The 14142-nt window shown below is 51.5% G+C and overlaps 1 protein-coding gene and 1 pseudogene across 1 annotated transcript; one reads left to right on the top strand and one right to left on the bottom strand.

Annotated features, from left to right (window-relative positions):
* Window positions 1–1682: 1682 nt before the first annotated feature.
* LOC9644354 overlaps window positions 1683–14142 on the top strand; it is a 47062-nt pseudogene continuing 34602 nt past the window's right edge.
* On the bottom strand, window positions 2658–8899 carry LOC9644684 (formin-like protein 20). The gene is made up of 17 exons (XM_002983982.2): window positions 8596–8899; window positions 7814–8520; window positions 7530–7751; window positions 6285–7477; window positions 6092–6221; window positions 5969–6040; window positions 5821–5919; window positions 5724–5765; window positions 5584–5664; window positions 5487–5537; window positions 5357–5438; window positions 5207–5301; window positions 5083–5154; window positions 4910–5026; window positions 4787–4855; window positions 4665–4731; window positions 2658–4601 (listed from the first exon to the last, which is right to left on the bottom strand). Exons 1-17 carry the CDS (start codon window positions 8666–8668, stop codon window positions 4426–4428), a joined length of 3348 nt encoding a protein of 1115 aa, XP_002984028.1. The 5' UTR covers window positions 8669–8899; the 3' UTR covers window positions 2658–4425.

A 14142-nucleotide genomic window follows, 5' to 3' on the forward strand; every position in this document is an offset into this window, starting at 1 on the left:
GCAGCTTGGAAGATGCTCGCAAGTCCTTCGAGAAGAGCTCTGCCACCACTAGTGTCAGATCCTGGACTGCCTTGATTGGAGCGTTCGTGGCAAACGACTCAAGCCGGTTGAGAGCTTCCACAAGATGGTGCCAGAAGGCGTCCACTTCGACAAGGTGGCGGTGCTGAGCGGCCTGGAAGCCTGCTCTGGAGCCAGCAGAGGAGAGCTGCTCCATTGCTATGCGGTTGAGAGAGGCTGGCAAACGGACGTCTTGGTCGGGACCGCGGCGCTCAACATGCATGTCAAGTGTGGGAGATTCGAGCAGTCGAAGCTCGTCTTCGATGCCTTGCCGGAGAAGAGCCTCGTGTCCTGGTGTCGAGCTATGACGGGAGCGGACGGCGCTGAGCATGGACTTGGCCGGCCTGGGAATGGACGGTGTCGCTCTGCCTTGCATCTTCGACGTGCGCGCGGCCTGCACAGCTCTCTCGGACGGCAGCGCTGTCTACTCGAGCGTCGAGGCGAGCGGCGAGAAGCTCGATGTCACTGCTGGAGCAGCCGCCATCAACATGTATGGAAAATGCGGAGATGTGTCGAGCGCGGCGGAGATCTTCTCCCAGTACCGGGCCTGGGAGTGGAGTTTGGTGCTCTCCACGACCATGGTGGCGGCCTTTGCTCGAAACGGACATGGCCGACGAGCTCACGAGCTGTTGGAGTTGATTGAGAGTAGAACTGGACGTTGTCAGCTTCACCACCATTCTTGCTGCGTGTAGCGCTGCCGGGCTGCTCCACGATGGCCACGGGTACTTTGTTTCCCAACTTTGTTACGGCAAGGAGTGCTGATGCATGTGAATTTTGCGTGATGACTTCCGTGGGCGAATCTGGCAAGGGGTTCTCGGCAACATCCGCTGGGAAGTTCCGTCGATGAACTTCTCGCAGAGCGTGGGCCGAGAGCCGCCATAATAGCTCCACAAATCTAGAGAAGGAAAAACCAAAAAAATTCAATCATAGGAAGCACGGAGGCAAAACAAGACCCACCTCTGACCACAGCATGTAGCTAGCGAGGAAACCCGAGAGCTACTCCGAGGTAAAGCCCCTTGAGCCTCTAGCTCGTTGATAAGACGCTGGACAATCTGCAAAGAAAGAAATTTCCATCCCTTTGAGGACTCTCACACGAAACGGAAACACAGCGAAAGCATGCGTATCACTGTACTTTCCGGAAGTCGCAAGAGTGTGCCGCGTCGAAAATTGGCCAGACACCGGCGAAATCCTGCGAGATCGAGAGCGCCTCAACTCAACCTACATTCTCGCCTTCTTCCTCACCTTGGCGGCGAGGAGAAAATGTAGCAGGGCTTGGAATGCGCGCCTTGCCCTAGAATGCTGGCATCCCGTAGCTTCCATCTCCGTCTCCTTGTCGCGGATCACATCCTTCTTGCAGAGAAGACCGCCAACATCCATCACCGCTCAAAGCAAAACATCAAGCAGCGTGTCCCTAGCAAAGACTCAGTGCAAAGCCAAAGAGTCCCTGGATGATGTGGCGATTAAAAAATGGTTGAAGGGAGGAATGGTTGTTTAATTCGGACCGTTTGATCTATGCGGTCCGACGGCTGTGAGGCCGTTCTCTCTCCAGAACTGGATCAGATCTCTGGAGCTCCTAGGGTTCGTGGCTTTGTGTCGCATGGCGGCTGCCTGTGCGATCGAGGTGAAAATTCTCTGGGGCGTGGAGAATCCAGGCGCTCGTCATTGCATGGGAGAATGTTTTCCGCCGATTTCTCTACAGGAGGCCCCCCGTGGAGATATCCGAGAGCTTTCCCTCATACATTCCAATCTCCATTCCCAGCGCATTCACCCATTCTTTTGTGAATCCAGTCTTTGACTCGTGTTTCTCCGCGGACGTCTTCGAGGAGGAGACTTACAAGCTCTACTTGCGCCAGATCGCGATGCAAATCCACGAGCAGTTCCCCGATTCGTCCTTCCTCGTCTTTAACTCCCCGGAGGGCGAGAGGAAGAGCCAGCTGACAGAGATGTTATCGCACTACGATATGACGGTGATGGATTATCCACGCCGCTACGAGGGCTGCCCGATTCTTCCCATGGAGATGATCCATCACTTCCTGCGATCCAGCGATAGTTGGCTCTCGCTCGAGGGGCAGCAAAACATCGTCTGATGCACTGCGAGAGGGGGGGATGGCCGCTGCTGGCGTTCATTCTCGCCAGCTTTCTCATCTACAGGAAGATGTACACGGGCGAATTCAAGACGCTCGATATGCTCCACCGGGAGGCTCCAAAGGGATTGATGCAGCTGCTCACTCCTCTCAATCCGATGCCATCGCAGCTGAGATATCTCTAGTACGTTGCTAGAAGGAACAACACTCCAGAGTGGCCACTCCCGGATCGCTCGCTCAGCCTCGACTGCCTCATTCTCAAAGTGGTGCCAGCTTTCGATCCGGACGAGGGGCCGGAGTTATGGAAGAGATCCCCGATTGAAAGCAGGGAACAGGACGACGAGGATGCTTTTTGCCTTGGGAAAGATGTCCGGCATTATTGACCGGTAAGGTGGTGAGCTTGTTTTCTTTCTCTTGCTTTGGTCAGTAACGCTCTTGTGTGTTCCAGACAGATTGTGATGTGATGAAGATCGATGTACAGTGTGCTGTGCAAGAGCAAATCCAACTCAATGAAATCTACCAAGAAAAACTAGTGAATTCAACTCAATGAAATCTAGCAAGAACTACCTATAGGGGCTTTCCACGCTAGAATAGTAATCTTCACTCTGGCCTTCCTCCACATCCTCAGCGCCATCTTCTTCCGATGATGAATCCTCTGTGATCCCGATAGTTGACATGACACAACTCAACTCATCCTTCCAAGGATTATGCTCAATTGAGACAATGCCGCCCAAGGAGAAGCCCACGATGCTAACTTTGGGTGGCAGATCACCGTCCACAGAGATCACAACATCTGATGCCTCAAAAGTTCCATGATAAGCACCGCACTGGTAGATCTCTCGCAACACCCTTGTGGCAGGCTCTTTGAGATGGGGATATGTTTGGGAAGGAAGAGTGTTATCACCTTCGTCAGACATGACAATCACTGAGAACATATCCCTATTGAGGACGCCATACTCTAAGAGCTTGGGAACTCCACGACCCTGCATGGATTTGAGCCTGGAATACATGAGGATCTCCCGAACAAACAACATAGCAGCACCTAGTTTTGAACCTGGTTGAGAGATGTCCACTATTTTCACCACCACCTTCTCAGATCCTCTGTACACAGCCCTTGCCACATTTGGTGACAGCACCATTCCCTGCCGAAAGTCCCTATAAAACTCCCCAAACCTCCAACACTTCAACTTCTTGTGCACTTTGGCCATGGAGATGTATGCCAACTCGCTTGCCAAGTGCTTCATGTTGCGCTTGACAAACTTGTTGAAATCCTTTGGCAGCATCACATGATGAGGGGGAGGCACCATTGTGAGCTCCTCGCAATTGTCCTGATCGTCTTGCCGAGGCAACTCAGTGGCATTGACCACACTAGAGAAGATAATGTACCAGAAGTGCTTCATTGGCACCTCAGAGATCTTCATCGGTTCAGCTATAGCAAAGCCATTGTAGCCACGCCTGACACAAAACCACAGATGGCGTGCACCAATAATCACTGCATAATCTGTCTTCCACTGCTCACAGTAACAATAAACCTCTCCACAGCTTCTCTAAAAGAAGAGCCATGTTCCAGATTTGTAGCAATGTCTCGCACGCACAGCCCCTCAAGCTCCAAATGAATTACTCGCACGAGACAACCTCAAGGTTTCACGCTGCGATCACTTCCTGTCAACAGTACATTAACCTCGGGAACCAAGCCTACTCGACGGATTGCCCCCGGCAGCCGCTGGAAGAGTTGGGAGCTGAGGATTCTTGCCATCGCACCTGGAGAATCCACAGGATGAACTTGTCGATCCCGATTGGGCACAAAAAAGACCTCTTCCGTATCATTGATCTCTCTTGCAACAAAACGATCGACTAGCTCGTGGATGTTGTGCCATACATAAAGCTTGGATGGGAATAACTCCCGTCTGACTCCCCAATCAGTGAAGGTGTCCACCTTCATGTTGCTGCTGATGAGCGGCCGCATAAATAGTCTACCAAGGAAATTCTTGGCATTCAACAAAGGCCCATCTCCATCATTCCATAGCATATTGCCTCTTTGAGGCTCTCAGAGCACTTGTAAAACTGCACGCGCAGCAAAGGAGCTTACCCTGTATCGTGCTTCTTCTTCTGCCATGCTCTAAACCCTTCTGCGTGAAAACCCTAACGTTCTGGGCATGCTAGTAAAACAGCCTTGGAAACGTATCATTGAATTTCTTTTCTTCAAAAATCTTCTTCATGTCAATAATCTATCCGGAAGAATGTACAAACAAAGACCCCCTTTCAAAATCTCCGACTTAAATGGTCACGCTATCCTGCTTCGCCGGGGCGACAGTAGCCCATCCAGCTCTCTTCTCAGCGGGAGAACCTTGTCTTTGTCGGCCTCCTTCTCAGCCTTCTTCCTTTCCATCTCTGCTAGCTTGCTGTTCTCTTCCAATGCACGCTTGAACATCACGATGAAATTAAAAATGATCGACACCGCTGCGAACCAAATCCAAGAGACGTTTGTAAAATCCAGTGCATATAGACCAAATGGTTAAGTACCTTGCTCAAATGGACAGCGAGCGGGATCTTCATTGAAGTAGCGCGCCAAGGAATCGGCATTGTGGCCCTGCAAAGTGACAATGCTTTCAACGAGCCATACATACAAACTTAACATCTCTTACCACTTCAGAGTACAAAGACGCCAGTGTTCTCACCTCCGCCTCCGCTGTATCAAGGAAACTCTTCAAGCTCTGTGCGTCCATGGAAAACATTAGGACAATGCGCGCAAAGCAGGCAGACATCACCTTCCGAAACCCATCAGAGACGGCTCCATCGTTTTCAGACGCTGTCAATTCCTGCTCAACCTTTTCCAGGCCTTTGCTTACGGCTTGCATTTCTTCTGCAAGAGCTTTCAATTGAATCTGTAACACAGGTCAGAAAACCAAGACACAAATACTGGAGTATGAAATATAAGAACCTTGGTGGCTGCCTCAAGGTGAGGCAATTCCTTGTCGAAATCAAGTATTTCGGGCATTTTCTCGGATACAATCTGCCACCAGTGTCACGTGTCAGCCAAGCCAAAACAGTTGCACCTAACTTACTTTACACAGATAATGTAATAACGTAGTTCTAGAATTACGAGCTCGAGTTTCTGTCAGCTTAAGTAGACTATCGAGTCTGAATCCAATCGCCGCCCCTGGAACAACAGCCACACTTGTTACTTAGCTCAAGCTCCCGGGCACTCTTCTTACCTCTAGCAGTTCCTTGGTTTAACGCATTTCCCAGGGACAGAACCGTTTGCATCACTCTTTTAAGCTTAGGAGACTCTTTCACCTGCAAGAATCCGGCTTCAGGCAACATACAAGAAGAGTGCGAAATTACCTCTGCTGAAGCTTCATTGACTACTACCAGATTTTCTCGTAAATCTGACACCTGATACCATCGTTTGAAAGGGTAGACAAAATAATTTTGACCAAACCTGCGACGTGAACTGAAGTTTAAAAGAAAAAACCCTCAATTTGGACTCTACCCGAGGAACTTTCATCATCTCCAGAAAATACTGCAAAAGCAAACATATTGTCTAGTAAACGATACTGTTTCGGACAAAGCGGGACAAACCTGCTCACATTTGCCCAGGCATTCTTTATCGCCCGTGTAGTTCTGCAAAACCACCAGCGTGTAAGTTAGATGGCAAGATCATATCTGGAAATAAAACCTTGAGCGTTTCCATCTCCTCCTTTGTTGGACAAAACTTGATCAGATTATCAACCTGATCTACATCCAGTACTGTCCCATCCAACGCTAGTATTGCTTTCTGAGTGCTCAAGTAAAAACCACATAGCATAATGTAGAGAGCAACTTACAACAACTTCTGGCAGTGGCATCTTCACTTTTGTCAGCATTATCTCGCAATTGTACGCTCGTCTATGTTCAATCTGAATAAAACAAAAGTGAGGCCTCCGCTTCTACTACAAAAGGCAGCTTACCAGGAGCACTTTTTCTTGCTTGGGAACTAGAGATGCACGACGACCACCCGCTCTGTCACCACCCGCAGCAGCATTCGGAACAGCGGCCGAGAAGAGGCTCTCTAGCTCGTTCATGTCAAATTCAGGTTGCCTATCACGCAACAAAAAGAAATTGTGAGCACACGTAACAAAAGAAAAAGACCACAAGACACACCTTGACTGCTCTTCCTGCTTCTGACTCTCCGCCCATAGACTGCCCTGCATAGCCCGTGTAACCTTTACCCAGTGGTATGGCTTCAGAGAGGTCTTCTTCGGCGTAGCAGATGCCAGACCCGAAGCACCAGCAACCTGTCCTCGGCCTCGACCACCAGGAGGCGAAGGTGTCAAAGGACTACTACCTCGTCCTCTCCCCAATGCAGGTGGCGGAGGAGGTGGCAATGGTGACTTCACACCGAGAGGAGGTGGCGGTGGCGGCGGAGCTGCTGATCCGGGAGGAGGCGGCGGAGGTGGAGGCGGTCCTTTCAAAGGCGGAGGTGGAGGCGGAGGAGTGCCTCGCATTCCCGGTGGAGGCAGCGGCGGCGGTGGCGGCGGCAGTGGTGAGCTTGATGAAGCTAGAGGCCGCGCAGCTTGTGGAAGAGGAGGTGGTGGCGGTGGAGGTGGCGCAGCGGTATTGCCACGTGGCGGTGGAGGAGGTGGTGGTGGTGGTGGTGGTGGTGGTGGTGGTGCAGCTGAAGTTCCTCGAGGCAACGGAGGAGGCGGAGGCGGAGGAGGTGGTGCAGCTGAATTCCCTCGAGGCAACGGTGGCGGAGGCGGCGGCGGCGGGGCAGTTGAATTCCCTCGAGGCAGCGGCGGAGGAGGCGGAGGTGGCGGTGGCGGCTTTGCAGTAGAACTTGGGAGCTTGAACGGAGGTGGTGGAGGAGGCGGAGGAGGGGGACGACCGGCAACAGAAACTACTGGTGGTGGTGGTGGTGGTGGTGGAGCAGGAGGTGGAGACCGCGAAATAGCCAACCTCGGAGGTGGTGGAGGAGGCGGAGGCGGAGGTGGCGAAGGAGTACCTGGTGCGAAGCTAGGGTTAGACGATGACGTTGGACTTGTCCCGTTTTGATCGTCGGTTAGGGGTGTGGTGGAGGAGGTGGTGCTGCTGGAAATAAGTGTCCACTCGTCGTCCGCTGCCGCTAGTGCTGCTCGATCCATTGGAAGTCTCCTGTCCTCAAACCCATTGCCAACCGTGGTCAGCTGCTGGAGGAACTTCAATGCCGCGTCTCCGCCACCGTCTAACCAGTCCCCGCTACTGAAGAGCTCCTGGACCTTGGCAAAAGCTTCCATCGGCAAGCCACCTTTGTCTTCCATCAGCGACGGCACAGGCGCCACAGGGGACGAAAATCCATCCGTCTCGCCAAAAAGCACCTAAAAGGAAAAGATTGATTTTGCCAAAATTGGTCCAGCTTTGCTTGCTTACCTCTGCTCGGAAGTCCTTGGAGAAGCGCTCCTTCCCGTTCCAGAGTATGTCAATGTCGTCCCGGTTGAGCATCAGGATGTTGGAGCGGATGAACGCGGTGTTAAACATGACCCGGAACATCATCTCCTCCCGGTCCGACTCCAAGTCCAAGTGGATGCACTCGAGAACCACGTCGCCTTGCACGGCACACTGTACATCGATCTTCATCACATCACAATCTGTCTGGAACACACAAGAGCGTTACTGACCAAAGCAAGAGAAAGAAAACAAGCTCACCACCTTACCGGTCGATAATGCCGGACAGACTTGCTCTTCTTTCCCAAGGCAAAGAGCATCCTCGTCGTCCTGTTCCCTGCTTTCGATCGGGGATCTCTTCCATAAATCCGGACGAGGGGCCGGCATCCATCCTCGGCATCGAAAGCTGGCACCACTCTGAGAATGAGGCAGTCGAGGCTGAGCGAGCGATCCGGGGGTGGCCACTCCGGAGAGTTGTTCCTTCTCGCAACGTACTGGAGATATCTCAGCTGCGATGGCATAGGATTAAGCGGAGTGAGCAGCTGCATCAATCCCTTGGGAGCCTCCCGGTGGAGCATATCAAGCGTCTTGAATTCGCCCGTGTACATCTTCCTGTAGATGAGAAAGCTGGCGAGAATGAACGCTAGCAGCGGCCATCCCCCCCTCTCGCAGTGCATCAGGACGATGTTTTGCTGCCCCTCGAGCGAAAGCCAACTATCGCTGGATCGCAGGAAGTGATGGATCATCTCCATGGGAAGAATCGGGCAGCCCTCATACTGGCGTGGATAGTCCATCACCGTCATATCGTATTGCGATAACATCTCTGTCAGCTGGCTCTTCCTCTCGCCCTCCCGGAAGTTAAAGACGAGGAAGGACGAATCGGGGAACTGCTCGTGGATTTGCATCGCGATCTGGCGCAAGTAGAGCTTGTAAGTCTCCTCCTCGAAGACGTCCGTGGAGAAGCACGAGTCAAAGACTGGATTTCACAAAAGAATGGATCAATGCGCTGGGAATGGAGATTGGAATGGATCGAGGGCGAGCGAGTGCTTACCGAAAACCCTCTCGGATATCTCCAGGAGCCCATCGGGGGGCCTCCTGTAGAAAAATCGGCGGAAAAGCGACATTCTCCCATGCAATGACGAGCGCCTGGATTCTCCACGCCCCAGAGAATTTTCACCTCGATCACACAGGCTGTGATCTTAGCTCAATGCGGCCATCGCGAACCCGCAGCGCATCGAAATCCCTGCCTGGACTTGCCTGATATCGATCGGCGCCATAGCCAGTAAGCTCATCCGCCGTGCGACAGAAACCCAGGAACCCTAGGAGCTCCCAAGAGATCTGATCCGGTACCTAAGTTTAATCCCGCCTCTCCTGGAGAGAGAACATTGAGCGCCGGAGAAGGGGCCTCACAGCCGTCGGATCCAACAGATCGAACGGCCCCGATTAAAACAACCATTCCTCCCGTTAAACCTCTATTTTCTCATTTAAGGGGAGTTATCATTAAATTTAGGTTAAATTTGGCCAGCTCTTTGGCTTTGCACTGAGTCTTTGCTAGGGAGACGCTCCAAGGAGGATGTGATCCGCGACAAGGAAACGGATGCTTGCTCTGGATGCCAGCATTCTAGCTGCAATCCGCGAGTCGGCGAGCGCTGGGGAAGAAGGCGAGAATGTAGGTTGATTTGAGGCGCTCACGCTCGATCTCGCAGGATTTCGCCGGTGTCTGGCCGATTTTCGATGCGGCACAGTCTCGCGACTTCCGGAAACAGTAACACGCATTTTTTCGCTGTGTTTCTGGAAAGAAATTTCTTTCTTTCCAGATTATCCAGGGTCTTATCAACGAGCTAGAGGCTCAAGGGGCTTGGAAGGGGCTTTACCTCGGAGTAGCTCTCGGGTGTCCATGCTGTGGTCAGAGTTGGGTCTTGTTTTGCCTCCGTGGTTCCTATGATTGAATTTTTTTCGTTTTTCCTTCTCTAGATTTGTAGAGCTATTATGGCAGCTCTCGGCCCACGCTCTGAGAGAAGTTCATCGACGGAACTTCCCAGCGGATGTTGCCGAGAACCCCTTGCCAGCGTCGTTCACGGAATTCATCACGCAAAATTCACATGCATCAGCACTCCTTGCCGTGACAAAGGTGGAGTGTTCAGGCACGTATTGCTCTATAGCGTAGGCGTTTCCTGCAAGGTGCGTCTGCGGCCATGCATAAACAAGCGTTGTGGTCCGGTCTAGCTCATGACATGAGATCCATGGTGGCAGCGAGAGCATAGTCCCCTCTCATGGAAACAAAGTACCCGTGACCATCGTGGAGCAGCCCGGCAGCGCTGCACGCAGCAAAAATGGTGGTGAAGCTGACAACGTCTAGTCCTAGTCCTTGAAGCTCAGTCAACTCAAACAGCTCGCGAGCTCGTCGGCCATGTCCGTTTCGAGCAAAGGCCGCCACTGTGGTCGTGCAGAGCATCAAACTCCACTCCCAGGCCCGTCCTGCGAGAAGATCTCCGCCGCGCTCGACACATCTCCGCATTTTCCATACATGTTGATGGCGGCTGCTCCAGCAGTGACATCGAGCATCTCGCCGCTCGCCTCGACGCTCGAGGAGACAGCGCTGCCGTCCGAGAGAGCTGTGAAGGCCGCGCACGCGTCGAAGATGCAAGCCAGAGCGACACCGTCCATTCCCAGGCCGGCCAAGTCCATGAGCTTGAAAGCTTTCAGCGCCTCGGCAGAGCGTCCGCTCCTGGCATAGCTCGACACCATCGACGTCCATGACACGAGGGTCTTCTCCCGAAAGGCATCGAAGACGAGCTTCGACTGCTCGAATCTCCCACACTTGACGTACATGTTGAGCGAGCCTCTCTCAACCGCATAGGAGCAGCTCTGTCCAAGTCTCCGGCTCCAGAGCAGGCTTCCAGGACGCTCAGCACCGCCACCTTGTCGAAGTGGACGCCTTCTAGTACCATCTTGTGGAAGCTCTTGATCGCTCTCCGGCTTGAGTCGTTTGCCACGAACGCTCCGAGGCAGTCCAGGATCTGACACTGGGGTGGCAGAGCTCTTCTCGAAGGACTTGCGAGCGCCTTCCAAGCTGCGGCATTTCCCATACATGTTGATGAGCAGGCAACTCAAGTCGACGTCCAAGCGGAGATCAAGCGAGAGCTCCAGTTTTTTGTGGAGAAGCCTTCCATGGTGGAGATTGTCGCAGCAGTCGAGGATGGTGATCCACGTAGGGTATGGAGGCTCACCTTCCAAGTCCATCCGCTTGAGCAAGCTCAGAGCTCGAGAGAAGCTCCCGTGGCGAGCGTAGCCCGCGATCATCGAGTTCCAAGTCACGACGTCTCGGAGCTCTCCTCCGGCTCGCAGCTCAAACATCTCCTCCGCGGCCGCGACCTCCCCGTTGGATCCCAGCCCCGCCAGCATTGAGTTCCGAGAGACAAGCTTCCTCTCGGGCATTCGATCGAAGAGCTCAGTTTCTCCGATCCAGTCTGGCCCTTTTGGTTTCACGCAATGAATCTTCCATGGGCAAACCAATCAAAACACTAAAGGCATTTTTAGGTTTATATAATTAGTATATGGTACGTGTATTTCCGTCCTCGCCAGAGGATTATCTAGAGGAGCTTCTAAGGAATTTGCCGCTTTTTTGTGGAATGCAATGGACGGCAAAATGGCTGCTAGAGAGGCTGACGGTTGAAGACCTTGGATTCCATTACAAGCCACTCGTTCTGAAGCTTGTTGAGCAGGGATGCTTCCGTAGTGGCCACGAATGGAACAGAGCAGGAAAGAAGATCTAGGAGGTCGATGTCACCTAAGCAGAAGAGAAGCCAAACCGACCGTGATATCCCTTCAAATGCCCAGGACCTCTTCTCGAATCTGCAAAAAGCTCTCTTTCTCGGTTTCTGGGAAGATGTATCACTTCAAAGGGAAATTGCGTTTCAAAAGGAGTTTGAGCAGTTGAGGAAGTGCATCGAAAAGTTGGGGGAGTCAAACGACTTTGTCTTTCTCATCGATAACTATCAGAAACTAGATGAACCCAGGGTGGCGGACATTAGAGGAAAGATTGAGTCCGTTGAGAGTTTATGCTCCAAGACTCTTTGTGCACGCCGCGACACTGTCATGAGGAGTTTGTTAAGTGGCATAGATTGCCTTTTGTACCGAAAAATTGCAGTGTTCACGGTGGGGGAAGCTCAAACCTTTCTCGGTGCGCATGGAATTGCGAAGGGGAGCGATTTCCTACCTGACCGGGAGGCTTCCTGTGCTCGTGTCCGGGTACGTCACTGCATCCAAAGCGAAGTGCGACTTTAAAGCTATGAAACAAGTCAAGGTCATGGTGACTGCTCTAGAAAGGATGGTCCGGGGTGTTGATTCACTCCCTGCGGCCGATCGAATTGCTGCAGTTCAGGCGTTTATTGTTTGTTCCAGAAAGGGTGGAGGTTGTTTGCTCAAGTTTCTTGATATGAGATGGGTTCTGGAAGGTGCCGAGGACACTACGATTCGTCTCCGATTTTGCAAGGGACATTCTGATCCAAACACTCGAAAAACTGTCAAATCAGTTTTGTGAAATGATCGTGATTGATTACACCAGTGAGATCGTCCTGGAGTGTAGAAACCCTGGCAAAGCACGTTTTCATCAATGTTGTCCGGAGGTGGTCCTTTTCTGGTCATCCAGATCCACAAAGGTGCTGCTTCTTTTCAGATAAGCCCAATGGATTCACGCATATTCCAACTCTTTACATCCCTCCTGTCGGCTATTTCTACGTGGACGCTGGATTGAGATACGAAGCCAACGGGAGACTTGTGGTCAGAGTTTTCCAAGTTAGTTTGGGCCTCCAGAGTGGAGACGATCATTGGAAAACCACAGACAAATTCATGGATTCTGAGCAATGCGGAAATTTTTCGGCACAATGTGATCCGTATCAGATCCACTGGATTTACTCGTGGATTGGAAGGGAATGCGATCGCCCTTCTTGGGCTCCCATGAAGACGACTCAGACAGCCGCCGGAATTACATGTCAGGAAGAGTTTTTTTCGTTTGAGGACATAGCAAAGGAAATTCCTTCCAAGCTGTCAACAGGGGTGTACATTGTACAAGGGTTACAAAGTGTCTCAGGCTCGGAGTACAAGTTCAACAGTGCCTCTTGTCTTGGGCTCCAGCTCTGGCTCTGGCTCGGGCTCGGGCTCGGGCGGATGCGAAACTGGAAGCACCACTATCCCGAGCCCGAGCGTAACTGAATTAAGAAGTCCACCAAACGCCGACCACGATGTGGGGACAGCATGCAGAAGTTGGCAGCGAAGAAGAAGAAGGATTAAACTGTATCTGGATGAGCTTTCCCTTAATTCGAAGATTTCTTGTTCCCCAAGAGTTTGCCGGCTCAGGGTGTTGCCAGATTGCCTTCAGCGGGCTCCAACTCACGCACTTTTACTCGAACTTCGCTCCCTCGAATGCCAGGCACCACCACTCGGGCGAGAAATTCTCCGTGTCGATGTAGGGTGATGTCAAGGGTGACTCAAAGCTGATGGCTATAGAGTGAGTGCGAAAGAGAAGAGGGAGGTTACTTTCTCTGCAGTCGTACCTTTGCAGAAAGTTTCTCCAGTTTCTCGACGTCTGCGCGGCCTTCACAGCTCTCTCGGACGGCAGTGCTATCTATTCGAGCGGCGAGAAGTTCGATGTCACTGCTGGAGCAGCGGCCATCAACATGTATGGAAAATGCGGAGATGTGTCGAGCGCGGCGGAGATCTTCTCGCAGTACCGGGCTTGGGAGTGGAGTTTGTTGGTGACATGGCCGACGAGCTCACGAGCTGTTCGAGCTGATTGAGCTTCACAATCCATGGTTTTGAAAGTGGAAACTGCAAAGAAAAGGATATATAAATGAATGCTCTAAGAAATGCCGCAAGGTGCAATGATCCGTTATCACCTCTGCTGGAGTGACTGCACAATGGCTTCAATGTCATTGCACTTCCTCTAGAAGTATGAAACTGGATAATCATCTTCAATGCAAAGTTGGACGCATCATACAACACTCATCCAAAGTCGGACAATACTAGGAAGGAATCCAATCCTTGGTGGATCGAGTCAATCTTGGATTGGAAACGAATGCCATGAAGTGTGAAGTTTCTTAGGATTGAACCTCAAACTCGCATTTGGTTTTCGTAGCATAAAGTTTATTCTTGCGCAATCATTTGGAATGCCATTTGCAAATGTTCAAAGTGCTTGAGGATAGTCCGCAAAAACTTGATTCACATGGCATCACCACGTGGTATTGCATAATTGTCCCTCGCCATTACCTCGTTCAAGGCATAATAGTCGACACACCATCTTTTTTACATATGAACAAGACAGAGGCTCCAACCAAAGGGTGACTTCAAGGGGCAGATAAATGTTCAGTTAGCAAAACATCTAGGAACTCCAATAGTTTCTCAATTCTTCATTCTCCCAACTAACAGTATTTAAACTCAGTAATCCCACCCATCAAGAATTTGCACTTCAAAAACGAGAGGATTCCCTCTCAAAACGTTAAAAGTATACTTTTGAGGCAACTGGGTCAAAAAGTCAATGAAAGTCAGCTTAATCAATAAAATGCCAACAGAGTCAATTCAAAGTAAATGTAAGTCTTCA

Source organism: Selaginella moellendorffii, unplaced genomic scaffold (genome assembly GCF_000143415.4).
Source record: "Selaginella moellendorffii unplaced genomic scaffold, v1.0 SELMOscaffold_60, whole genome shotgun sequence".
NCBI lineage: Eukaryota > Viridiplantae > Streptophyta > Lycopodiopsida > Selaginellales > Selaginellaceae > Selaginella > Selaginella moellendorffii.

Excerpts from the sequence above, each read along its gene's own strand:
- LOC9644684 (XM_002983982.2), bottom strand. The coding sequence starts at position 8,668 with ATGTCGCTTTTCCGCCGATTTTTCTACAGGAGGCCCCCCGATGGGCTC. Across the intron at positions 5,538-5,583 it reads AACTTCAGTTCACGTCGCAG|GTGTCAGATTTACGAGAAAA; the intron begins GTTTGGTCAAAA and ends CGATGGTATCAG. Across the intron at positions 4,602-4,664 it reads TCGCTGTCCATTTGAGCAAG|CGGTGTCGATCATTTTTAAT; the intron begins GTACTTAACCAT and ends TTTGGTTCGCAG.